We start from the raw sequence: 27,494 nt of genomic DNA on the forward strand, positions 1-27,494 counted from the left end.
TGCTAAGGACTGAACCTGAAACCTTCTGCATGCAAAACATAAGGTCATTCACACAACCAGTAGGACAGGGCTCTTCCAGGTAGGGTTGGTTGTGTGAAGCGTTGAGATTACTCCTGATCCTGCCACTCCTCCACTGGATAGCCCTGCTTTTAAACTCAGGCTAAAAGTGAGGTAGGAGTATGAGCATGTGCCTCCTACCTCACAACCTGTTCATGTGGGTGCTTGGGCTGCCAGCAGCCATCTTGGCCATAGAGGCCGGGGGAAGGAGTGGCCTGATAGCAGGGAGATCTCCAATGCACTGCGCTGTTCCAGGAATCTGGAAGCCCAGATTCCTTCCCCTGCCTCCCGATCGCCACACTGTTCATTTGGGTGCATGGAAGGTGGAGCCTTAACTCTGATGGTCACAAGCTTTATGACCTGGAATATTTCCCAGCATCCTCATTCAAGGATATTCAAAGAGAGAGAAAGATCTTCTGGGCTGTCCTAATACCCACAACCTGTCTTGAAGTGTGTGTTGTAGATGTGTGTTTAATTCTCTTACATGTGTCACTCTGTTGAGAATTCTGTCACATTAAGCATTCTTTAAACTGGCTTCCAGTCTTCATTTAAAGCACAGCTGTGTGTTCCTGAAACACACAGACACCTAAGCATCTGACAAACTTTAAAAACTGATCTCTATTTTGTCATTCACATATTTATTTATATAACGGTTTTGTGCTCAAAAGTATTAAACATATCAAAAATATCTTAAGTATGGAAAGCCTGTCTTTTGGTAGTGAGCAGGAATGGTTCCATTTGCTAAGCAGGGTTTGTCTTGGTTTGTATTTGGATGGGTGACTACATCTGAGCACTGTCAGCTGTAAGATATTCCTCTTACGTTCGGATTTTCCTCAACTAGCATCTCAGAATGGATTCCTTATGTTTTAGTGTTAGGCAACTGTTAATTGCACAATAACCAAATCAGAAAACCAGGATGGGGTTGAAGCTCAATGGTAGAGCATCTGTGTGCATATGAAAGGTCCCAGGTAGGGCTAGGAAAGACTCCTGAAACCTTGGAGAAGCTGAAACCTTGGAGAAGCTGCTGCCAGTTAGTTTAAACAATACTGAGCAAGATGGGAACACTGGTTTGACTTGGTGTAAGGCAGCTTGCTATGTTCTTATCCTTCTTGGATCCAAGGCCTACTCGTCTGCAGTGCTGTGTGGTTGTTTTTGTTATGATCTCTAGCTTACACACACACACACACACACACACACACACACACACACACACACTTATTTGGTTCCTTACAACCCTCCAGAGAGTGCAGCTTTATGTGCACAGGAGGGCAGATGGTAGCAGAAAAATCTCACATAGCAAAAGGGGACTATTTTGTATCATCTCTGACCAGCCTGCTGAATCACATAGGGAGCAGTATGTGCATACACTTCACTTACTGGCATGCTGTCCCTCTGCATAATCACATGGAAGTGCAGAAAGTCCAAACCACCCCTCACTGTGTGATTTCAATACTACTCAAATCATGCTGTAAGTGGTGGTTTGATGCCCTCCTGCCCCCGATCGGATGCAGGGGAGATGTACATGCATACATACTCCTCCTATTGTAAACTGCCCTGAGCCATTTTGGAAGGGCAGTATAGAAATTGAATAAATAAATAAATAATAATAATAAATAATGGGATGGAGGGTCTGTTCAGATGTATCAGTTGTCTCTGAATACCAGATGCTTAGGACAAACCATGAGGAGGGCTGTAGCCTTCGTGCTGTTCTTGTAAACTTCTCAGGAAACATCTGTCTGCCCACTGTAGACTAACTGGGCCTCTGGTCTGATCTCATAGGTCTCTTATGTTCGGATTTTCAACTAGCATCTCAGAATGGATTCCTTATGTTTTAGTGTTAGGCAACTGTTAATTGCACAATAACCAAATCAGAAAACCAAGGTGACAACTCTATATTTCCTCTCAACCTCCAGTTTAGTTACTTGTACCGAACCCTAAGTCCATATAAATGTAACCACCAAGTGTCCCCCAGATAAACCTGTCAAACATCTAGCATAGGAACACAGGAAGCTGCCATATACTGAGTAAGACCATAGATTCATCTAGCTCAGAATTGTCTACACAGACTGGCAGTGGCTTCTCCAAGGTTCCAGGCAGGAATCTCTCTCAGCCCTACCTGGAAGATGCCCCGGATGGAACTTGGAACCTTTTGCTCTTCCCAGAGTGGCCCCATCCCCTAAGGCAGGCCTGCTTAACTTTGGCCCTCCTGCAGATGTTGGCCTACAACTCCCATAAACCTTGAGTGTAGGCCACAGTGGCCGAGGACTATGGGAGTCATACTCCAAAAGCAGTTGGAGGGCCAGAGTTGAGCAACCCTGCCCTAAGGGGAATATCTTACAGTGCTCACACATCAAGTCTCCCATTCATATACAACCAGGGAGTACCCTGCTTAGCTAAGGGGACAAGTCATATTTGCTACCACAAGACCAGCTCTCCTCTCTAAAGCCACCTTTCTCAGCAACATTCTATCTCTGTGCACTAACCTGCTTCAAGTAATAGATCAAAAGAGAAATGATAAAAACATCAGACTTTCTCCTAGCACTTGATGAAACTGAATGAATCTAGGGAAATTCCTTCAAAATTCAAACTGGGGATTGTTGTAGGCTCCCTGCTGTTCTCCTGCTCTGAAAGAATCTTGGCTGGCTGCATGTTCATAAAATTGGAGCAGACACATTAAATGCTACCAAATGGGTAGTCCTTATTCTTTCAAACAGAGTGTTTTAAACACATGGCACAGCACTGAAATGAATTCTGAACTGTGAAAATGAAAATCAAAGTGAAATCTGCGTAGATTTTCAGAAAACCTCTAATGTTTTTCAAGGAGAGTAAGTACTAAGCCAAGCCCCATGTCATAAAAACAGTGGGTTAGTGGAAGTGGTGTCCATGGTAGAAGAGCTGTTGGGCTAGGTTATACAATTTGTTATCCTGAAATCACATCAGCCTCTCATTTGTTTACATGTTCAAGGAGTGAATTAGGAGCAAAAGAGTGCTGAAGGAATGTCAACACATTATGAAAAAATTCCTTAACTCACCAGTTTTTCAGAAATAGCAGGCTTACTTATGGTCTGCAAGATGGGTACTGGTCAAAAGAGAAAAGCAGTGACGGTCCATGGTTCCAAAAAATTGTGGTTTGCACTCAAACCAAACCGGGCCAGCTGGTTCTATGCACACCCCTAGTTCAGGGAGGTTGCACAGAGCCAGGCTGTAATTGAAGTTCCCCTTGACATCAGAGCCAGCCCATTGTGCCAACTATTCCATAAATATGGACAAATAAATATGGTATGCCAAAGTTTTCAGACTGATTCTTCTGTCAATTGTCCTTTTCAAATATTTTGCTGATAGAACTTGAGCAGCAATCAGCAAACTCCACAGCAAAGCTTTATGTTGAACCTGGGACTTCCTGCTTGCATGACCAAAAAATATATATATTCACGAACCCGCAGGGGGGGGTTGGTCCTGGTCTGGACAAAACCGGGAAGGGGGAGGTTCGGTGCAACCCCAAACCATCAAACCCCCAAACTGAACCCCCGAACTGGTTCGCACATCCCTACCCTGAACCTCAGTAGCATAGCTACTCACCATGCCAGTGCAAGCATCTACTTGCAATTTATGTGAAAATAAATCAAGATCAACTATGATGTCTGTAGCAACCAATCTTGGTTTATTTCAACCTACTAACTTGAAATAAATCTGAAACTAAGGTTTGAACTGAGTTACAAATTGCAGTTTATTTCATGCAAATAGGTTAGAATAACCCAAGATTGGTCAGTTTGGATGTTATGACTGATCTTGGTTTATTTTATCCTAAATCTGAAGTGGACACTTCTGTGGGCATGGGAATCAAGAGCACACACTCCTGTCCTGAGACTTAGGTTGCAGAGTGCAAAGATGCAAGGTTGCAGATTGCAAATCTGAAAATTAAACATTTTCTCCATCTCACCCAAAATATATGATTTTGTGCTCTGATCGATCTTATACTTGCATCAAAATAAGTATTTGAAAAATGGGTCATAGGGCATTGTTTTAAAACCTGCTTTCCACTCCTATTCTTGAATTGCTTGTGATGATGATGATGATGATGATAATCTATCCCCTCTGTTGTTTGTAATTGCCATGATTCCACTTTCACAAATACTAAACAAAACAGGCCTTGGATACCAAACATCTAAAACATCAGGTAAAATAAACCACCTGCTCTACATGGACAATTTGACGTTGTACGGACAATTTGAAGTTGTAGGTGCAATTCCAAAACACCTTGAAGAGCGCCTCAACACCATAGGGGCCACAGAAATCACCACCAGCCAATTACAAAAAGCAGCTTTACTGGGACCAGCCTATATTTTGGAACAATATCTATAATAATAACAATATTGATAATAATAAAATGCTGGCATCTCAGGTTCTTGGGAAGGACTCGATGTCTGGACAAAACAAACCAGTCAATAACACCTGTGTAAACCTGTGTAAACCAGGAAGAACAAACTAACAAACAAACAACCTGTGTTAGCTTCCTGTGTGCTTTGATTTCAATGTGTGCTTTGATTGGTGGTAGATACGTACTTCTCTAACTTGCTTGGGATTTGTTGGTTTTTCTTTCCTCAGGCCTTTGGCAAGGTAATTCTTATACTTTTCTTTATGAGAAATATGTATTTGGCCACTTGTCTAAGAAAGAATTTTAATAACTTATTGAGATTACAATTTTTATTCAAAGGTATTCTCCCTCTGAACATGAAGGCTTTACATAGCCATCACGACTAAGACCTAGTGATAGACCTTTCTTCCTCTGTGAATGTGTCTAATGCTCTTTTAAAGTTATCTAAATTGTGCTGAGTTGGGACATCCTTTTAGGTGGGCCTTTCAGTAAAGGGAATACTTATTGTGTTATGTTTAAAACATATGTTCCTTTGAGTCAGGTGTTTTGCCAATGAATTGTCTGGAAGTCAGGCCATTGTTCTCTCCAGAGCGGTACTGTCTGCACTTGCTGGCCGTGTCTCTCCAGGGTTTCAGGCAGGGCAGGAGTCTTTCCTAACCCAGCTTGGAGACGCCTCTTGTGTTTCTTTGGCTCCATGGCTCTGTGCAATGGAGACGTAAAGGTCTCATTTGGGAGGGAGAGCTGGTCTTGTAGCAGCAAGCATGACTTGTCCCCTTTGCTAAGCAGCATCCACACTAGTTTGCATTTGGATGGGTGACTACATGTGAATCCTGTAAGATATTCTCCTTAGGGGATGGGGAGATAGCTCAGTGGAAGAACATCTGCATGCTTGCAGTTCACTCACTGGCAACATCTCCAGGGAGCAGAGGGAACACTGCTGTTTGAAAAACCACGGAGAGTTGCTGCCAGTCAGAGTCAACACTACTGAGCTAGATGGACTAATGGTCTGACTCACTACAAGAAAGCTCCCTGTGTTGCTAAGGTTATAGGTGGTGAATAACCACACAGGTTTCAAGCGCTGTAGGATTAGGAAACTATCCTTGACTTCTTGCAACAGAACGCCCAGAATTAATGCATCTATTTAAGTGAGGTGTGTGGCCATGGGGATGTGGCTGTTGGGGTGAGCATGGCTATTGGGCATGGCTGTCAGAGTGAGTGTGGCTATGGGGGCTGTCTGCTCTCCCTGGAGCAGGTGGGTTGTGGGGGCAGGGATTCCAAAAAAAGGAGCCCAGCTTCAATTCTTGTATACAGGCCCTTTCAGAGCTTGCTATGCCACTGGGTTAAATCAAGTGTGTGAACGCCAGTGTGGAGTTGTGCAAATGCTCTGGGGTGAGTTTGTGTGTAAGCAGAGAAGTTGGCAAGAAAGTGTGGGGACCCAACTTTGAGCCAGCGCTCATAGGGTGTGGGAGATGGTTGCAACAGGCAGATGGTCATATCTTCTAGTAAACACATTGGAAGATATGGACACACTGGAGGGCAAAAATGTTTTAGAGGTATAAATAGTGGGGAAACAACTGTGATCCAGTAACTCCCCCTTGCAGTGATCTGGATGGAGTATTGTTGTGAATAAATCACTTAGGCTGAATTGCTCAAAAGTGCTAATTTATTTGAACTGGTTCCATTTTCAAGGGACCAAATTGTATGTTATCAGGGTGCTGATAAAGAAATGGACCGGAAGTGTTGCTTGATGAAGGGAACTGTTGAGGGGAACTATTAATGGAAGTAAAAGTGCAGAACTGAAATATCTCTTAGCTCATTAACTAGGCTTTTTTGTAATTGACGGGAAGAAAATATGGGGTGTGGTTTCCCCAGCCTCCTGTATTTGAAAAGCTTTCTAAGGACACAGCCTGTGACATCTTGAACCAAGGGTTTTTAAAAAGCCAGCCAGCTTCCCTACAGGAACACTGCAGCCCCAGAATAACTTCCTAGCTGGCCCTTCATTCTACAGCTAGCTAATGAGGGTCGGCTGAAACACCCGCTCTCAGAGGAACTCATCAGCCAAACAATGCTTCCTGCCTTCCATTGCTGGGAAGCTGCTGGTGCTTTCCATTTTCCTCATAAGGGGTTTTCATCAGCCAGAGCAAAAACCATGAATCTCTTTGTAAGCAGAGCTTTTATCCTACCATGATAATTAGACATTAATTAGGCATTTGTAGAGCAACAGGAATGGTCCTCCAGAGAAAGAAAAGTCCCTGTTTATGGAGAAAAGCGATAAGAAAACTAAGCCCGTCCATTGCCCAAAGAGAACATCAAGTTTAAAAATATGTTTGGCTTTAACATTTATATTATATCATATATTACTTGAGTGGCCCTGAATAACCTAGGAGATGGAAAGAAGCCCAGGAGTTATTTCACAAAAGACGTTTAAATTGCCTTTTAGAAACTTTTGAAATTTGTGACATCTGTAGACTGATGATCATGACATGTATTGCATTTGTTCAAGTGTTAATATTCTCCTGTTCTCAGAATTTCTGTATGCAATGAGAGTCCTGATAATATCCTCTGGTGTACTGGTAGAGTTGCCAACAAATCAGAAGAGCCTGATTAAAAAAAGAAAAAAGCAAAGAGGTGCCTTTTAAAGTGGTGATTCTCTTATATTAAGCAGAGGGAGAGTAACTGGCCCTATCCATCCCCAGCACAGCATCCCTTCAGTGGTTGTTGCTGCTGTCTACATTACATTTCTTTTTAGACTGGGATCCCTTTGGGGACAGGGAGCCATCTTCAGTTATTATTTTTCTGCATAAACTACTTTTTGTTGAATTGTGGTATAGACCCTAGCCTGAGCACTATGTGAATAAGCAGGTGAATGTATAAGCATGACCACCTGCTTGTGTTGCACAACAAACTTACATCAGAGATACACTTACAGTGGCCAACACTGGCAGCTATGAACTGGCCTTCAACTGGTGGGTGGCTGTCCCAAAGCAGCAGCACCATCAGTGGCTGAAATGCTGAACAATCCAATGCCAGCGTTTCTGGGGCTGCTGCACACTTGAAAGGCAGCCCTGGAGGTGCTGTGGAGGCACAGAGTTGCACAACAACTTAAAGTAGTGCATGGGCAATGCACTACTTCCACTGTCTCTAATGGTAGTTTTGTGGTGGTGCCTGCATGCTGCTTTATGTAGTTGTGCAACTTCTCTGTAACACTGCCACAACACAGCAGTCTCAGAGGGTCAGAGACACCGGAGTTGGATTGTGCAGTATGTAGACCACCGTCTTTTATTTTGGTTTCATGTTTTTAAAGCAGAAAGAGAGGAGTGGGAATATGCTCTCCTGTATATGAACTCATCAAAGACAAAAGGCAATATTATCATGAAAAAAGCTAGGCAGGAACCCCTTTTCCAGCACCTAATGCTAATTTTGTGTATTCAGACAGCATTTGGTGTGCAAGGAAGCACTCCAAACATGAGATTCCCCTACCTGCAGTCAGAAGTGGTATAATCCAGTAAGAGGTCTACTATGCAATCTGCTGTTTCTTTAAATTAGCTTTCTCAGAGATAGGGAGGCAAGACAGAGAGGAGCAGTCAAAGAAGTTGGAAAAGGGTGAGGAAAATGTACATTGTGTGGGCTCCATGTTGCAGGTTGATGTTAAAGGTAGATTGTGAGCTTTAAAAGATTTATGGCTACTGCTCCTGTGTTCTACACCTAGCCCCTAGTTTTCTGCACATAATTTTCATACAGTTGAGAACTGTATTTGCAAGTGAGCATGGAAAAAGGACAGTGCAGGTTGGATGAAGAGGTGTACTGGCCAAGGCGCTATTGTCTGAAGATGGGATAAGGCTTTAGGGCATGATAAAATATGTACCAAGAGACTGTGGCAACAACTGCTATACCAAGAAGCACATGGCATGCATTTCTCCATACAAAAGACAGTCATAGAAAGAAGAGAATGTGAAGCTTTTGAATGACAGAGAACTCTTCATCAAGCCGAATAGTTAACTAGCTTTCCCCCTATAAAACTTGTCCTACCTTATTATCTGTGGCAAAATCTAGTCACTTCTGTTAAACAGTCATAGCTGATCACAGCAAGAGTCTCTCTAATTTGAAAAGAGTTCTACAGCTGGACAGTGTAAGTTGCATCTGACTCCTGCCCGAGAAAACTTATGCCACAATATTTGTTTGTATTTAGGGTACACAAGACTCAGTGCTGTGTTTGCTGCAACCGGCTTCCTTAAAACAAAATTATTATGGATTCATATTTGATTTTCATGTTGTATTAGTTTGTGAGCTCACAAACTAATACAACATGAGGGCCTTTGAGGGCCCAGGGTAGGATACCTGTCGAATAAATAAATGGCTGTGCCTGCTCCTAGTTCTTGAGTTTACAGCATATTGTGCTTCATATTCCCAGAGCTGCTGGTTCTGATTTCTAAGCAGAAAGCTGGACAGCAGCACAAAATGTGGGCAAACAAAGTTATCTTTCAAATATAATCTGTATTTTTATTTAAATTGAGCAGGCTTGTGACAGAGAAAAATCCAGCAGCTAGCATCTATTCATTTAGGCTCAAAAGTAGGCCTAGGGAACTTCAGCTCTTTAATCTACATCAGGCATTAACACTCTGTCTTCATTTTCATGTGGCCCACTGCATGTGGGGCACCCTAGTGTGTCTCTGATTCCCTCACAATTGGTTTTGCCAACTGGGGTAGTGCTTTGAAACCACATGATTTAGTTCCAATTCAGGGCTGTTTCTTCTGCGACAAGGCACTGGTGGCAGCTAACCACTGGCAAATGTTTTCTCAAGCAATGTGAGTCATGGAGAAAGCTGCTGCTGCTGCTGCTGCTAGAAGCAGCAGGTAGAGGAATTCCCCTTCTTCTTCCTCTTTTGCTATAGACAAGAAGATATGGAGCAAGGGTGTAGCAAGGTTGGAGTGGGCCCCGGGACAAAAAGTGAGAATGAACCCCTGCCTCCTTGCCTTCTTCTTCTGATGGACTAGGAGGCAGAGAGTAAAGAGCAAGCTGTCACTCCTGGCAGGACCCCATGGGCCTGGGGACATTGTCCACTCTTGTTCAATTATAGCTATGTCCCTGGTACAGAGAGCCATCTAATGGTGCAGCGGGAAAATGACTTGACTAGCAAGCCAGAGGTTGCCAGTTCGAATCCTCACTGGTATGTTTCCCAGACTATGGGAAACACTATGTATGTTTCCCAGACTATGGGAAACACCTATATCGGACAGCGGCAATATAGGAAGATGCTGAAAGGTATCATCTCATACTGCACTGGGAGATGGCAATAGTAAACCCCTCCTGTATCCCACCACAGACAACCACAGGACTCTGTGGTCACCAGAAGTCGACAGCGACTTGACGGCACACTTTGCCTTTACCTGGTACAGAGTAATTGATGGTGTAAGTGTTCTTTCTGCAGTGCATGTATGAAACGCGATGGCCTGGACGGTCAGGCTAAATGTTTTTTGGTTGGGCTGACTGAATCATCATGCTTAACAGCAGAGAGTTAGCTTAGGCAACATGTTTAATCTTCAAGAATTATTTTGGATTTTATGTTTGTATTTTTAAATTAGTGTTATTTGATTCTTTAAATAAATATTGATATTGTTTTATTGATATTTAATATTGTTAGCTGCCTTTTTGTGAAGGAGCAGGAGATAAATTTTCTAAATAAATAAATGTTGGTTGTGGCAAGAATCCAAAGATTCTGCACATGTTTTTATCACAGTCATTCCATTGAAGAGGCAAGCTACTGTTCACTTTCTAAAGTGGTTCATTTGTTCAGCCTGCTTGTGCAGTTTTCTCATGCATGTACCTTCTTTGGATCTCAGGTTGATACTATAATTCTCTCCTCTGCATCACTGCACTTTTAGGGAGTCCTGTACTTGGGTGTAACAGATCTGTGGACACCTGTGCATGCATGACAATATGAGGTCATTCACACAATCAAATACTGTGTTCTACCCAGGTTTGGAAGCTGTATGCTCTCCCAATTTTTGGTTATGTGGAAGCAAGGTTGAAGGAAAACCTGTGTAGAAGTGATTATGTGGAAGCAAGGTAGGAGGAAAAGCTACCCAGGTTTTTCTCCTAGCTTGCTTCCACACAATCACTTCTACCCAGGTTTTCTTCCTACCTTGCTTTCACACAACTGAAAATTGGGAGCACACACAGCTCCCAAACCTGGGTAGAACACAGTTTTTGATTGTGTGAATGACCTCAAAGTACGATGTGTGAGTAAGCAACTTGGGTCTCACATGCCTTAAGGATTGCCTGCTTTCTGTTGAATCTACCCATTTGATTAGGTCAGTCAGAAGGGCTCTTTTTTATGTGCTGAAATCTGCTGAAGCTTGCTTAGCAAATAAACAGGACAGGGCCTTCTCAGTGATTGCCCCCAGGCTGTGGATCGCACTCTAACATGAGATCTACATGACTCCCTCATTCCCAGTCTTCCAGAGACAACTAAAGACTACCTTATTCGTTCAGGTCTCCGGCCAGTGAGTGGCTGTCCTCTTGATTTCATTTTAGTTTGGCTTTGTAGCTGTGTTTGTTGGGTATAGCTTAGGTTTTTAAATTGTCTTTATTGATCAAACTAATTTGATTGCTCTAGGGACCCAGGATGAAGAACAGTATACAAAGGTAGGTAAACAAACAAACAAACAAACAAACAAACAATCAAACAAGTGTGTCAAAAATATAGTGGGTGATATCCCATGCAGCAGTACACCAGACCTGGGGACATGCTGGGGCTGGTGTGTAAGATGAAAGGCAGTCCTGACAGTGTTGTACAATAGGGCAGTTGCACGACGACTTGAAACAGTGTCTGCATGGTTGTACAGTGCTACTTCTATTGGGAGCAATGGAAATAAGTCTTGCACTATTGTGCAGAATCAGTCCTACATCACAGGACAATTGTGCAACACCATCAGGGCTGCTTTTCATGTTGCACAGCAGCTTCTGTGGGTCCCTAACATCAGTATACCACTGTGTGAAATGCCAGCCAGTAAATATATACATATACATAAGTTCCCTAGCTAACTTAAACTTTTGTCTAAAAAGTATCCATACCCATCAGTTGTCTAAAGTTTGGCGTTGGCGGATTTATTTCTCAGCCTCGTGCTAATAGCTCTCAGCATCTGCTTTACACCAGACTATAAAACTCTGTGAGTAACAACAAACCGAGAGATGCAGCAACAGAAGGTGACCCAGATTACACGGCATTGTACACTAATGCCAAGTCGTCTAGTTTAATGGCAGCTGCTGTAAGCTTGTCTGATTAAGATTCAGATTCAGCAGACACAAATCACACAGCCCCTTTAGAGACACACAGGCACACACTCACTCCCTTCATTTTAAAACCTGTTCAATCGCTCCTTCCTTTCATGAACACACATCAACCTCACCAGCTGAGCCCTTTTCAGTTTTATCTGTTGTACATACTGTCATCCATCTAACAAAGTGATGGAAGAAGCCCACTTTGAAAGATGTTTTTTCCGTATTCCTTATACAGTGAGTTTGTTAGAAAGGTTTTCTTTTATAAAAATCAATCACACATACCTCTTCTCCTGCAAACGGAAGGTCATTGTGATATTTACAGAGAGGTTGCATTAAGTACACTGTGACATTTGTTGAGGTTTTTCTTGGTGTGTTTGTGTATATGTTTTAAGCTTTTAATCTTGAAAAGAAAACTGTCAAAGATACATGTGATAAACAATTTTGTAAGTTGCAATAAGAGCAAAAAAAGAAATATATTCTCTCACTAGCATTTTTAAACATTGAGGTTTGGCATAGTTCCTATGTGTATTAAAAGAGAAATATAAACTTGATTATTGATGTACATATGAGTATTTAACTATAAGGTTCTGACTAGCTATTTGTTTACAAAACAACAACAACAACAACACTGTCTCTTACAGAGCATCTTGAACTCCTGCGGCCTCAAAATCTTTTTGTTCTGTGGTTTTCTATCATTCATAACTCCTATGATGAAAACCCTTCTGACATTTTGTTTTTAAAATATTGTCTTTGGAGCCTCTGTTCATTATGAGACCTCCGAGAGAAGTGTTCTCCTATCCACCTAGCCCTAGAGACAAGACTGACAGACTGATGAGGGAGAGAGAGAGAAAGTCAATGCTTACTTTTTAAGTGGATGAGCAGCAAGAAACTGAGGTAGAAGATGAGGAGAGAGTTAGTTCTTGAATGAGCCATATTCAGCCTGATGGAGCATCCTCCTGTAAAGTTGCCTGGTATCCAGGAGGGCTGGGGTTGGTGTTTATTGCTTCTTACTCTTGGCCTGAGCCCAGGATGACTGCCAAGGCACAGGGACCACTGCATGCCATCTCCATCTCTGCCCCTTGCCAGCATGCACGGCAAACCTACGGAGTGCATTTCTGCTTGGTAAGATTTTACTCCCGCAGAACTGGGTGATTTTTCAAACCCGGTGCAGATTTCTCTGTTAGGTGGACTGGAGTCTTCCTTGTTTTTCCTGGTGTGCTGAAGAATCCTGCCATTGGAGAGAGATGGCGCCCTCAGACTGCATCCTGGAGCAATCTTTTCTGGGTTGTCATTTTCTTTCCTCACTAAAACTGCATTACATCTCAATTTTCACCCCCGCTATTATATTGTAAGGCTGCAGATAACAACACTTTGTACATATGAGCAATAGTCCTTTTGAAAATGGACCAGGCAATTGAAGCAGTGCTTTTTAAACTGTAAAAGTCAGAACTCACTAGAAATATACAGTATTCTTAGGCTATCTGGATATTTTTGCAAGGATATTAAATGCCAGATTCTCACATTTACTAATGCTACGTTGCAGCTTGTGGTAAAGAAAAAAGAACCTTAAAGATTATGCAAGCCAGAAACGTGGGATGGGAATTTTTCTGGGGTGGAAAAAATTCCATCAAAAATCCCACACTTTATTTTTCTATGGGAAATATTGCAGTTTCTAAAAATGTATTGTTTCAAACTTCATTAGTAACAATAGTTGACATCCGGACTAAATTACTCAGGAGTTACTTTAAAGGACTACTTAATTCCAATAGGGCTACTCAGGTGTAATTTAGTCTGGATGTCATCCTATGAATGAATGCCAATGCAATATTACGCAAGCAATATTGACAATTTCAATGTTGTAATGTTTTTCAGGTGATGATCCCAAGAAAGCATGTGAAAGAGTACATATATGTTTTGATTTGTAAATAGGAGGATATCCAAACCAAAACAATCAAGTTCAAAACTCACTGAACTCACAATGAATGCCGAATCAGTACCAAAACTAGCATTCTTATTTCATCTTAGGCTGCAAGTATATGCAAAACCAAGACTAAAGCTGTGGCTGGTTCTTGTTTCAGTACACAGCAAACACACAGACCAGTATCTCTTTTCTTTTCCTGAGCTGGGGAAATTGGAAGATACTGTTAGCTTTTGGTTTGAAAGTGGCCCTAATTAATGCCTAATGAAAAAGGGGGGGAAAGAAAAAAGATTGTGCGACAGCTTTATAATGACGTTAAAGCCATTGAAGTAGAAGAATAAGTTGTTAGATTTAATATTGCAGGAAGGAGTGTGCTAACAATCAACAAGAATGAAGAAACAATAAAATGTAGAAACTGCCCTGAAAGAATACATACAACAAAGAGCAACATCACCTGAAAAAGCTCTGATTCAGGAGTCCTATGTAAGTAACAAATTAATCTGTTAAATAACACACAGTACAGACTAGCAGCTATATTGTTTTAAAACTCTGATCTTCAACAGTTTTAGACCCAGAGCCCACCTTCCTTCCTTCCTTCATTCATTCGATTTCTATACCGCCCTTTCAAAATGGCTCAGGGTAGTTTACATTAAAACAAAACAATTAAAGTCAATAACAGTTAAAACATTCAAAACAGTTTAAAAACTCAGAAAAACCAGGTTACAACCATTTACAACAATTTAAAAACCCTGGAAGGCCAGTCCAAACACTCCTTCTCCTTCTGGATGACATCAGACTAGAATAATTTAGAGTACTCTAAATTAAAAATGGCCTCCTTTTGTTGCAGGAACTTCATAGTTCAAGTGAAAAATTCAATTTGCAAATGATGGGAAATGAACATGTTGAACTGCCAATTCTGTGGAAAGAAGAATCAGGATGCCCACTTTCAAGATCACTGTCACCACAATCTACTGTGAATGGCAGTTCAAGTGAAGGTTTTTATCAAGAGTTGTGGACAAAATGTGAGGGTTGCCCCACATTTGGGTATTTCTGCTGCCACAACACAGATCTGTTTTGGCAGGATCGGAAAACAAAAATCACCTTCTCCCTCTGGTTTGTTGTGTGGTAGCATGGCCCTGCACAGGGTATCTCTTCTGGTGACATAGCGGGGTGGGGTGGTGGTGTTCTTATTCCTTAGTAATACTAAAACAAGTTTTATTGCTTTCGCACAGGTCCTTAAAGCAAGATGGTTAGAGGGTTTCAGTGTAAAGAAGTGTATTGGTTGCAGGGTACTGTCAAAACTCATAGTCCGAATTCAGACATAATAGGGAACAGGAGGTCCCTTCACCTCCGGTTTCCTCTGCTCCAAGTCCAAATCCTGAAAAGTTGAAGGCAAAAAGGGACCTCCGGTAGAGTGGAGTTTTGCCACTCTTAACTCCGGTTCTGCAGTGCCAGTGTTACATCCAGACTCTGGCATCGCAGTTTCAGTTCCATGGAGCCAGAGTAGAGGTAGGAAGCTCCTCCCTCAGTCTGGCCCACTGTCCTTCTGCTGAGAAGGAAGCCCACTCAGCCAGCTCCCACACCTCTCTGCAGTCTCGCTGACTGCAGAGAGACTGCTCTCCCAAATGCAGATAGGAGAGCAGGGGAGGGGGCAGACCCGCCAGCCCATTGGACCCGCGGCTCCGCATTATGTCTGAAGGTGGCAGTAATTTACAACTTACAGAGGGGTTGCTATTTCTCCAAAGATAAACAGTGGTTGATATGTCCTTATTTTCTTTCTCTACCTTGAGCTTGCGGTGCCTCGTTTGGATATTTTGTTTCAGAAGCCTCCTTTCTGAGGATGCTTAGGTCTTTACACAGGCAATGCTACAGGGAGCAGATTTACCCTCTGCCTCTAGGTAAGCCCCGCTTCTCTCTTCCTAAGAGAAGTCTTTCCTGATAAGTACACCTTTTATTCCAGTAAGCCTCCTTCCCTGCTAACTGAGCAAAGAAGCACCTTTTAATGTGGTGATTCTCTTTATTTAGCAGGGGGAGAGTAACTGGTCCTATCCACCCCCAGCACAGTACCTCCAGTGACTGTTGCTGGTGTCTGTCTTATGTTTCTTTTTAGATTGTGAGCCCTTTGGGGACAGGGATCCATTTTATTTATTTATTATTTCTCTGTGTAAACCACCCTGAGCCATTTTTGGAAGGGCAGCATAGAAATCAAATTATTAATTATTATTATTTAATAATAATAATAACAACAACAACAACAACCCCCAGTGAGGCACTACCTTGGCATGGTTGTGGGGCTTGTGTGCTCTGAGGAAGGTGAGAGCTATGCCAGAGGTCCAACCATACTGGACAGGTCTCACCAGAGGAGCCAGACAAAGAGTGCCTCTCCCATCAACAATATGGTGAGACGTAACTTTAATAAATCTATACCGGATCGGTCGTCACCTGGGTCAACAAGGACCACGCCAGGTGCTATAGTCCCTGGACATCTGGTGGCAAGTGGGCAAAAAGACTCAGGATCTTCAGTTGAGCAACCAGGGCTGGAGACTGCAAGGTTACTGGAAGAAACGTCGCTTAACCGAAAAAAATATACGAAAAATGCCAACAAGGAAATAATGATCTGCTATTACAAATCTAGTCCAACTAGAAGAGGTTATTTAAAAAGAATGTACCAAATTTGGAAAGAGAAGCATCCAGATACAGAACTAACAGAACAAAGGCTAGCAGACCAGAGAAGATTCATAATAAGAAATAAAGTATTCACAGGAGTTGAGCTGGAAGAACTGCAAAGAGCAACACAGGCTCAAGATATGGAAAAAGATTTACCACCAACTGAAGCAGTTGCTCAGGCGCAGGTGGAGGAGGTGTCAGCAATAGAGGATGCCACTGTTGCTGAACTGTTTCAAAATCAAAACCAGGCAACCGTCCCTTTGCCTTCACGTCAAAAACCCAAATGCCATTTAACAGAAAAGCAACAAGAACTAAAGCAAAAAATAACTGAGCACATGAACCAAACCACCACCAGGGTTCAACTTCCAGCTCTAAAAACAGTTGCCAAAAAACAACTTGCTCAGGCATTAAAAGATGTCAGTGCTGCACTTGCAGAAATAACAACCAATAATTTGCAAGAAACAAACCAACTAATGTACAGTGCAGCAACAATAACAACACAAGAGCTCATATATAAGATCAGTGGACCTGTCAAAAAAGAAAGCAGTACATCACCTAAATGGAAGATTCTATTAGAAAATAAAATCGCCAGGCTTAGATCAGATGCTAGTAAATTGAAAGATATGAAAGACAAGAAGCTGAAGAATGGAAACACCAAACAGTATCTGATCCAAAAATACCACCTAGATTCAAGGAAAATTAGAGAAGTCCTGGAAATAATAAAGCAGCAAATAACAGCAGTGTCAAAGAAGATTAGCAGATATGAAGCCAGAATTACACAACACAGGCAGAATCTCCAATTCCCGTCAAATCAGAGACGTTTCTACCAAAGCATAGAAGGAGAAACTGCAAGAAACGTAGTTTCAACGTTTTAAAATAAAGAAGAAACAGTGCAATTCTGGGGGAAATTATGGGATAATCCAATAGTTTATAATAAAAAAGCAGGCTGGATGAAAGAGGTCAAAAAATGTAACCAACAAATGCAAGATCTATTAATAACACCAGAATTAATAAGTGAAAGAGCAAAGAAAATTAAAAATTGGACTGCGCCAGGCAACGTTGAACTGCATGGCTTCTGGTTTAAACACCTAACAAGCCTTCATAAGCAGCTATCAAAACAGTTCAATCACATTTTGCAAGGAGGTGATATTGAACAATGGCTAACAACTGGGAAAACCCATCTCATAATGAAAGACCCAGCAAAAGGTGCAGTTCCAAGTAATTATAGAGCGATAACCAGCCTGCCTTTGCTTTCCCATCCAGGCTGAGCTGTCCTGGAATAGCCAAGCCAGGCATTTCTTCCCTGCAGCAAGTGGGGCTGGGAGGGAAATACGAAAGGACGACAGAACGGACACTCAGCTGCTTGGTAGGGGGTGGTTAGACAGGACGGCTAAAATGGGTGTGCGTGTTACATTCCCCCCTTTTCCTTCCATAACTGAGCGGCAGCGCTGAGAACTAGGAAGAGCCCAGAGCAAGGCACATCTGTAGGGATAGTGATGGAAGAAGAGAAGCACTCCCCACCAATCCATGGGAGGAGCATGCCCCCACCCAGGGGTCTGCTTTGGCCGAAATGCACAGGGGTGAGCCCCCGGCGGGGGCCAAGCAGATGCCTACAAATGGGCACGAAAGCAGCCCCCTCCCCCTGCATCACAGTTCAACCCACACAGCGCTAGCGGGGAGAGAAGCCAGAGCACTGAGAAGCCCACCCACCCGCCACCACAGCCACATATAAATTTAGAGGGGGAAGTGCAGTGGCAAGGCTGGAAAATAGGGGGTGTGGCTTTGGTGCTGGCATGGGGACCCCTCAAAAGAACTTTGTCCCCGGGCCACTGGGGGACTCCCTACAACTCTGGACATACTTCTAAATAAACATGCACAGGATTGTGCTGCCTACCTTTTAAAAGTCATGTCATTGCTCACAGTAACTCATGGACATTTACATTTCACTATGAATGAGGGTGAGGAATGGCACAACCCTTAAAAGTCGATGGCCCTGATCCAGAAAAAAAGAGAGGTGTGTACAAAGCCTTCTATGGTCATCAGTTATGCCGATGTGTATCTTTAGCCACACCGTGATACCCATCTGAGCACTGTTTTGCTGTCTAGATGTATCTTTAATGCATTCACACCCAGAGCCAAAAGTTACCATGTGTGATGAGTTGTCTATAATTACAGTGGCTGAAATACTGTGCAATATTCCACCTGCCTTGTAATGGAATGTGTGTGCAGTTGCATAAGCACAAAATGCAACAATTGTGCAAATGCAGTTGTGCGATGAATGGCCATTGGAATTAATGGCCTTCTGCCATGCAACTGCATTTGTGCAATTCTTGTGTTTTGCACAACTGCACTCTCACGCAACTATGCACACGTTCCATTACAAGGCATTGCGCAGTATGTCAGCCAGTTAGATTAGTGCCACTGCCAGCCACTGTAGACATTGGGGACTCCTGGGATTGGGTGAGCGGCATGCAGGTCAAGTGATGGGTGGAGCCAAAGTGGGTGGTGCCAATGATGGTGGGTGGAGCTGCAAGTGGGGCATTGCTAAAACCTTTCCTCCCTAAAAAAACAAAAGCAATATAAGCACTGCAGAGACAGCTTCAGCTGGTGAGCTTTCTCCTGTCCCCCAGCCCTCTGCTGACTTTTTACTTGCCCCCCTCAACTACCTATATTCCTCCCCCACTCCCCTCCACCCTACATACTGGGTGAATATGTATGTATAATTGAACATATTGTATTCTATGTATATCCTGCATTCTTTTGTTGCTACGATAAGAAGCACTGCAGCAGGCCTTTTGATTTCACTAACAATTCAACCAACCAAACCACAACAATAACTATAGCCCTCATAACAAAGTTCTCCACAATAATTGTTACAGTCTTGGGCCTAATACTTGTGTTAAAACTAGCAGTCAAAACAACCCTAATATTACACAAACATAACCAACTATACAACTTTTCAAACCAACTTGAGTTCTTTAACTTGACTGCCCACCGCAGCCTACCAAAAACAACAGTCTTTATTGGACAAAATCTCTCAACCCATGTAAACAATGTGTTATGAAAGCTCCCGGTGGGCTCTCTCCTGTTTTCCCCCAGTGGGAAAGCTTTCTGACCGACCATAGTGCCAAATGGAGCCCGGTTATAGTGACTACACCACCTTAAGTGGTGCAGCGGGGAAATGCTTGACTAACAAGAAGAAGATTGCCAGTTCAAATTCCCACTGGTCTGTTTCCCAGACTATAGTAAACACCTATATTGGGCATTTCGACTCCTGGCGCCCACAGAACCCTGTAGTTCTCTTTTGGTAGAATACAGGAGGGGCTTACATTGCCTCCTCCTGTGCAGTATGAGACGATGCCTTTCAGCACCTTCCTATATCACTGCTGCCCGATATAGTACCAGTGGAGATTCGAACCAACAACCTTCTGCTTGTTAGTCAGGCATTCCCCACTGCGCCACTTAAGGTGACTGATAGAACAATATATTGGAGAGTAATTGCAGTACTGTTGGTGGCAGCAGCAGCCAGAGGGGCAGGAAGTGAAGGATACATACCAGCTGACAGAATGTCAGCAAGATATTAAGCAAAAGCACTTCCAACAACAACAACATGTGGTTTTAAAACAGTGGCAAGAATAATAACTATAAGCGAGCAATAGCTAGAATGCTCCTGGACTATCCCCTAAAAATGTAAGAGTAGCATCCTTGGGAGGATTCATCCATCCACTGTGGGGCCATGAGCTGCCATGGTGGGTCTTTGGGGAGGCCAAATAGGTGGTCCCTTAGTCTAAGGTTCATTTTGATGTGCAGCTGGGTGCATTCTATGCAGTGTATTTTTAAAAAAATGTGCAGTGGAAACTAAGATGTTGTGCAGTTGGGCCTATGGAGTTTAATAAGGACATACTGTAGGTTGTTTCCGAAGATGTAACGGGGTGGGGTGGGGGCAAGATATTGAATATTGTTTGTTTTCCATTTCATAACCTTATACAAAAAGTACATTACAGCCTTCTGTTTCTCTCGCTCATTCTTTGTTAGGCACCATCATTTTTCTTGCTTCCCCTCTTTCTTTGTCCTTCTCATTTCCCCCTCCTTCCCTCTCTGTCACTTTCTGTTCATTTGCCTCTTCCCTTCTGTTAGCAAATGCTGAAGGAAGGGGATGCTTGTGGATAGGGGTGAGCTGCAACCACTGCTAGTGCAGAGTTATAATAAACCTGCATGAGTCCTCTGTAACATCTGAGTCCTCTGTAACTCATGAAAGAGTGCAAAGGCAACAGCCACATCCATTGCATGTCCTCAGCATCTGGGATTCAGCCTGTGCACCTGGAGGTTTTCTATAGCCATCCTGACTAATCGCCACAGAGGGGCCTCTCCTCCTCCATGAATGTTTCTAACCCCCTTTCAAACCCATCTACCTGTAAGCCAGGGATCATCACCACACCTAGTTCCACAAGTTAATTGGCTTTCTTTTTTTGTGTATTCTGAATAGAGACGGGCCTTAGTGCTAAATGTGATGTAGAGGGATTTCCTAGCTAAGGGACTTCAGCAAGCGATTAGGTGGAAAACATGTGGGGAGCAGGGGGGGCAGGACAGGCGTGACTCTCCCCTGGTGCTTTGACACTTTGAGCTGACAACCAAGACAGTGTTTGGATTCAAACCAGAACCAGCATGGCCAGTAACTGATCTTGCGATCTCACAATCAGCCACAGAATTCTGCTGTCATGGTTCCCCTTGGAGACCTGCAAGGATTCTGCAGGAGGCTCACCTGGCAGCATTCTAGATAAGCTGCAGCATCTTTGATAAGTTGGCTGTCTTTGGCTGTCAGTTTATCATCAGCTTATCATCTTAGCTGTCAGGATGGGTGGCTGCTGGTCATGGGTGAATTGTAGGTAAGTCTCCGGCATGATGGGGAAGCAAAATCTAATGGCTGCCTGGACTTGGTTTTTAAAGATGCCTTTCCATTGTTTTACATGCCATTGCGCTCCCTATGTGAACTTCAGTGGTCACAAGTTCACCACCAGTATTCATACCACACAGCTTCTCCTTGAAATGCAGGTGGCCCTCGAAGGTCATTTGCTGGGCTGATTCCCACTGTATTTCTTAAGCTTACAGGTCCTAGACCTGTGAAACTGTAGCACCCAGGAGCTACTGGCTGGCCCCTGTGGGCCCACTTGGGGTTTTTTTTTGGGGGGGGGGAATCCTGCCCACCAGTTGAAGCTGACTTCAAAAGCTGCCCCCCAGCACCCCCATGTTATTTCCAAGAACATGCCTAACCTTTTTTTCTTTCATGTTCCCATAGGTCTCACCCAGAGGCAGAACCAAAGTGAGTTGCTTTCCCCCCTCTTGACTCCTCTTAATGCTTTTGGCTCTGGTGTGGCCATCTGAAGGGATGGGTGTGGAGGGGGTTGTTCTGACATAGCCCAAACCCAGGTAAAAGTGTGCCATCGAGTTGGTGTCAACTCCTGGTGACCACAGAGTCCTGTGGTTGCCTTTGGTAGAATACAGGAGGGGTTTACCATTGCCATCTCCCACGCAGTATGAGATGATGCCTTTCAGCATCTTCCTATATTGCTGCTGCCTGATATAGGTGTTTCCCATAGTCTGGGGAACATACAGGCGGGGATTCAAGTTGTCAGAAATTTAAACCCTCTTATTCCATTTTTTAAACAAAACAAAACATCATGTATGTTATTTCAGCTGAAGTGTCCCCTTTTTTGGGAGGGCTTTTTAAAAAGTTGAAAATCTTCTCTGGAGAGGGGTGGGAAAGCTGGCCTCATATCTATAAACTATGAGAGTGGGTCTGCCCCCCGCCCTGTCAACCAGTCAATCCCCAAGTGAAAACAATTTGAGCAAAATGTAGTGAGTGACTTTCAATAGCAATTACTTTCACTGCTCCCAAGTACTGAATCATCCAAAATTAGCAGGGCCTTCTAGAAGGATTATGGGTGAGGGCATGCTTGGGATGGCACAGCACCCCCTAGGATTACTGGAGGGACCCCTCAATTTCCTGTGATTCACTACTAAGAATGTTTCTCCTTATCTCTGCAGGGATGAAGATGAAGATGAAGAGGGGGCACAGACTGGTAAGTGGATGACGAGAGTGCATGCTTCTTCTCAGGGCTCCTCAACCCCACAGGGAGTGTCTCCTTGGAGACCTGTTTCACTTTGACAATGGAGAGAGATAGGCAGACGTCCATCTGATGGATGAATGGCAGGAGGGCAGGTTCATCCACCTCTATCCTTTGCTGCTGGCACTTGCTGCAGCCAAAAGTGTTGGAGGAGACCAGGGGGCCTGGGCGAGTCACATCTGGATACCCTCCCCTCTAGAAGATGGGGAAAGGGCTGTGGCAGCAGGCAGGCAGGTTTGGTAATTCTCCCTTGAAGGTGGTGCACTTCTGGAAAAGCCCTGCAAGAACCTTTTGCCCACACCCAGCCCCAAGACATCCTCTGGGCCTTGTTCCCCCTGCCTTGGAAAAGAGGAAGCTAAAAAAAATGCTGGTGTCTTGTTTCCAAAGCATCTCTTTTTTTGACAATTACATGGGTCAAGATGGAAATGGAGGAGAAACAAGGGCAACATTTCCTGGCCAATGAGCTCTGAGATCAGTCCAAAGAGACTCTTTCTTTCTCTGATCCCAGTTTTCTGCCCCTCGGAGCTGGGCCTGCGTTCCTCAGATCATAGCTATGCTTCCTGCTTATGGCTTCCAGGCAGATTTTCAAGCCCCACCCCTACCCCCGCACATAGGCCAAAAGGCTGTAACTGGGGGTTGTTGCTTCAGCCAGAGAGCAAATGCATTGTTTAGTCCATATGAACCATCAGCTCCCACTCTGCTCAGAGGAGAAGCCTCTTTCCTCACAGGTATGAGGAAAGAGGGTCCATAGTCCAGTAGTGGAACAAGTGCTTTGCATGCACAAGGTCTTGGGTTGAGTCTTCTTCATCTTCTGTTAAAGGATCTTAGCTAGCCAGGGAAAGGCTTCTGCCCAAGAGCGGCTGTCAGCCAGAGTAGGGCAAAGTGAGCCAGGGGTATGACTTGGTAGAAGGCAGCTGTATTGGTATGTTCAGCAGATAGAGCCTGGCCATTGCACTCCCTTCTGAAGCGTAGTTGGTGAGGGCTGTCTTGCCAGTGCTATGCAATGTATTCCTCTTCATCCCTTGCTTGTTTCCTTGGGTGGACCACCTCACCCACAATCCCAGGCTGCACCCCAGCTGGTTAACCTAGGCAGAAAGGGGAGGCAATTTCTATCAGGGCTATGGGCCATCCTCATTTCCAGATTCCTGGTTTATTTCCTCTCTTTCAGGTCATCCCAGAAATCCGGCCCATGTTGCCCCGTGTCCTGGGGGACCCATGTTGCACCATTTTCTGGGGGACCCTCTGAGGGAAGAGCCCAATGAGGCAACCTTGGTGCCAGGACCCCTTCCAGGACTTCATGTCCCCACTGACATTCTGGGGAAAGAGCTCAATGAGGAAACCTCAGTGCTAGGATCCTTTCCAGAACCTTGCGTCCCCACAGATATTCTGGAGGAAGAGCTCAATGAGGAAACGTCGGTGCCAGGATCCCTTCCAGAACCTCACGTCCCCACTGATATTCTGGAGGAAGAGCTCAATGAGGAAATGTCGGTGCCAAGATCCCTTCCAGGACCTTGCATTATCAATGACATTCTGGGGGAAGAGACCAATGAGGCAACCTTGGTGCCAGAACCCCTTCCAATACTTTGTGTCCCCACTGACATTCTGGGGAAAGAGGTCAATGAGGAAACCTCAAAGCCAGGACCTCTTCCAGGACCTCACATCACCAATGGTATTCTGAGAGAAGAGCTCAACGAGGCAACTTCAGTGCCAGGATCTCTTTCAGGACCTCTCATTTCCACTGATATTCTGGAGGAAACGCTCAATGAGGAAACCTTGATGCCAGGATCCCTTCTAGGACCTCACATCACCAATGACATTCTGGGGAAAGAGGTCAATGAGGAAACCTCAGTGCCAGGTCCTTCCATCCCCACTGGCACTCCAAAGAAAGCAGCTTTTGTGTCAGAGCCCTTACCAGAGCCTTCCATTGCTGACAATAACCTTGAGCAAGAAGTAGAAATCCTCAAAGGATTACAGAATGACTATGTCCAGCGGCGTAAGTATTGTGGCACCTCAGAACCCTTTTGCATAGACACCCAGCACAAAGTTCAGCTGGAGTTTTGATACTCAGCCCAGATGATGGACCAAGCACTAGCACTGCCCCTTTTTGCAAGACACCAGCACTCAGCCTGGTCAGAGCATACAACACTTGTTCCTTTTTGCTCTCTTTGTTGCAGAAATGAGGGTTCGCCGCATTTCCCAGCAGTTCCCTCGTTCTCTCCGGGCCATCAACCTACAAATTTGACACACGCGGACAAGGCTCATCCGCAGTGAAGTTCGGCTGCAGCGGTGGGGAAAGGGAGGTACGTTTGCAGCACACCCCTGAAGTTGCTGCTGGGCTAAAAATGGCTCTTTTGCTCTCTGTTTCCTTCTCCTGAATGTTGAAATATTTGATTTGAGTCTGCATGTAAGTTTCAGAGGGGAGGCCTCTGGGTGGGTTGTCAGTGCTTGCTGAAGTGTTCCTTCGTTTTCTGTCTTTCAGGTGACCAAGCTCTGATGCCTGTAATTCAGACAGCTTCTCATGGTGAGCAGTGAGGGCAAGTGATGGCGGGTGTGGTAGTATGCCAGCGTTTGCGGCTGACCACCTGTTGCTTCTTCTCTCTTGCAGATGTTCCTGAAGGCCCTGCTGCATGTCTCCGCCCCCCTGGGTCCGGTTCATCATTATCTTCTGCCTCGCTGGAAGTTGGCTCCATCCCACCCTCCACCTCTACATCTTCTTTCCTCCTGCATCCCTCTCCCCCTCCTCCTCCTTCCCCACCTCCTCTAGAGCCGGACCTCAGCAATATAAAAGAAACTCTGCAGAGTTTGATGGATTTGCGGTTCCATCAGCTGAATGACCGTAAGTTTCACAGAGGCAGCACCCCTTTTCCATCCTCATTGTTGTTTTGCAATCTAAAACACTTACAGTATAGTCTAAAAACAGAGATGGGCAAGCAATAGAGGAAGGAGAGGGAAGTTGAGGTGGGACAAGTGGGGGAACGATGTGTATGTATTTCAGCTGCACCTCCGTAGGACCAGGGAGACGCGGGTTTGAATTCTCATCCAGCCATGAACCTTGCTGGGTGACTTTGGGCCAGTCACTTGTCCTGCAGTCTAACTTAACTTTTAGGGTTGTTAGGAGGAAAAAATAACCATGTATACCTCCCTGAGCTGCTTGAGGAAGAGCAGAATGGAATACTAAATTCATGAATGCTAATAATATGAATGCTAATATCAGCCCTTTTGAGTTCAAGCTGGGCTGAAACAAGAAACCAAGGAGGATGACATACAATTGTGCTTATCACAATCCTCCTTATAGCATCGTCAATGTACATGGGCAAAAGTTCCCGGCCACCAGGAGCATGCAGTCTAAAGTTTGGCTTTGGAGAGAGAAGTGAGGAAGAGGAAGAAAGCATAAGGGGCATTCAGTTCAAGCTGATGGAGCTGCCTCTGCTGAGGCATTAAGCCAAAAGCTGCACAGAGGAGGTGGGTTGCATTGGAAGGATAGGAGAGAGACGTGAGACCACATGAGTGGCGGTTCCAAACCCAAGGGTCAGCGAGGGAGAAGAAAAAGAGTAGTTTTAGAGAGCAGGAGACCTCCAGGTGGCTGAAGACAGAAGCTGGAGGAGCAAAAACCAACCTGACCAGGTGCAAGTTGGGGGAGGGGGGAGGATCAGTGCAGAGGGACAGGGTGGGGGCATAGCCATGGTGGGTTTTCAAGGTAGAGATGAGAAGTCTCTGCTGGGCATGGAAAGGGACTAGAAGTCAGTGCAGGGACTGGTATTGTGGAGGACAGGCCCCTTGACCCTGTTTGTTTTCTCTCCTTCAAGGCCAAAGAGACCTCCGCAGCTGCCAGGAATGTTTGCAAAACCTCAAGGCACTGAGGGGACAGCTCCGGAGACTGCGGAGCAGACTGGCAAGGGTGGAAGCCACTATGGGGATCCTGGTTCCTCCAAGGGAGCTGGATGTTGATGAGGAAAAAGAGGAAGACAAAAACCAGACAGTGCTTCATACATAGGTAGCAATAAAATGCTGCATATTTATTTTAAAAATATTAAACATTTGTTTTAACAGGACAGGATGTAGAGATAAAACAGCAATAGAACATGCATATTTACTGCTTAAAAATTAAAAAGTTGATTTTAAAGAAAAAGTTGTCTTACTTTGAATATTCTTTGGGCAGAGTTGGGTAAAAATGTCTTTGGGTCAAACCCAGCCACAGAAAAGGCTCTATGGCCAGTCCACTTGGGGCCAAGAGATGTTCTGAGAAGTTCAAGAGGTAGCTCAAGATAGACTGCTCCTTGCCAGGAGGCTTATACAGAGCTTGTCTGCCCCAATATGTATGGCTAGGAGGCCTGATTTTGACCCTGAAGAGGGATCTGCCTCTTGTGGAAGAGGATGGAGTGGAGATGCTGAAGGGGAAGCTTGATTTAGGGCAGGGCTGCACAACACCAGCCCTCCAGCTGCTGTTTGACTACAGTTCCCATCAACCCTGACTATTGGTTAGTGCAACTGGGGACTATGGGAGCTGTAACCCAACAACAGCTGGAAGGCCCAAGTGGTGCAGCCCTGGATTAGGTGAACCACTCAGGGCTGTTGGGTGGCAGGAATAATGGAAACAAGGCCAAGTGTTCCAAATGGGAAGGAGGCCAAATGTTATTCTCCAGCCCCCTTATTTTCCACCAAGAGCCAAAGCAGCGGCTGGAGGCTTGGATCCAGGCAAAGAGTCAAGCTGAGTGACTTATTTGGCCCTGGGGGAGCAGCTAGGAGGTGCTCCCCCCATTTCATTTGCAGAAAGAAAAGCCATGGGGGTGGCTCTCTGTAGAGCATGACACTCCCAGGAGAAAACAAAAAAGGCAACCTCCATATCGGCCTCCTCCCAGGGCCTTCCAACCCTGCTGATCTTCCAAGAAAAGAACCAAAAGAAGCAACCTCCATATCAGATCCCCTTCGAGGATGTTCCATCCCTGCTGATCTTCCAAGGAAAGAACCCAAAAGAAGCAACCTCTGTATTAGGCCCTCTCCCAGGACCTTCCATCTCTGCTGAGACTCAGCGAAAAGGACCTAAAGAGGCAAGCTCTGCATCGGGTGCCC

At 44.5% G+C, this 27,494-nt stretch overlaps 2 protein-coding genes across 5 annotated transcripts in view; one reads left to right on the forward strand and one right to left on the reverse strand.

The window, feature by feature from the left end:
* The window catches only part of CRB1 (crumbs cell polarity complex component 1), a 196,531-nt gene extending 183,694 nt beyond the window's left edge, over positions 1 to 12,837 (reverse strand). For all 4 annotated transcript variants that reach the window (XR_008306783.1, XM_053248737.1, XM_053248739.1 and 1 more), the window contains exon 1: positions 12,578 to 12,837. Coding sequence is in view for 3 of the 4 variants with exons in the window: in XM_053248737.1 (XP_053104712.1) it covers positions 12,578 to 12,827 (250 nt within the window). In the remaining variant the exon portion in view is untranslated. The remainder of the gene's footprint in view (positions 1 to 12,577) is intronic.
* An 8,762-nt stretch (positions 12,838 to 21,599) lies between these two features.
* On the forward strand, positions 21,600 to 25,008 carry LOC128322176 (uncharacterized). Its single transcript, XM_053242953.1, has 5 exons — positions 21,600 to 21,619; positions 22,345 to 22,379; positions 23,593 to 24,417; positions 24,599 to 24,724; positions 24,904 to 25,008. Exons 3-4 carry the CDS (start codon positions 23,640 to 23,642, stop codon positions 24,664 to 24,666), a joined length of 846 nt encoding a protein of 281 aa, XP_053098928.1. The 5' UTR covers positions 21,600 to 21,619; positions 22,345 to 22,379; positions 23,593 to 23,639; the 3' UTR covers positions 24,667 to 24,724; positions 24,904 to 25,008.
* The last annotated feature ends 2,486 nt before the right edge of the window (positions 25,009 to 27,494 follow it).

Source organism: Hemicordylus capensis, chromosome 4 (genome assembly GCF_027244095.1).
Source record: "Hemicordylus capensis ecotype Gifberg chromosome 4, rHemCap1.1.pri, whole genome shotgun sequence".
Lineage (NCBI taxonomy): Eukaryota > Metazoa > Chordata > Lepidosauria > Squamata > Cordylidae > Hemicordylus > Hemicordylus capensis.

Bases quoted from the DNA above. Each gene is read 5' to 3' on its own strand.
- LOC128322176 (XM_053242953.1), top strand. From the start codon at position 23,640: ATGTTGCACCATTTTCTGGGGGACCCTCTGAGGGAAGAGCCCAATGAG. The intron at 24,418-24,598 runs GTAAGTATTGTG...TCTTTGTTGCAG, and splicing joins GAATGACTATGTCCAGCGGC to AAATGAGGGTTCGCCGCATT.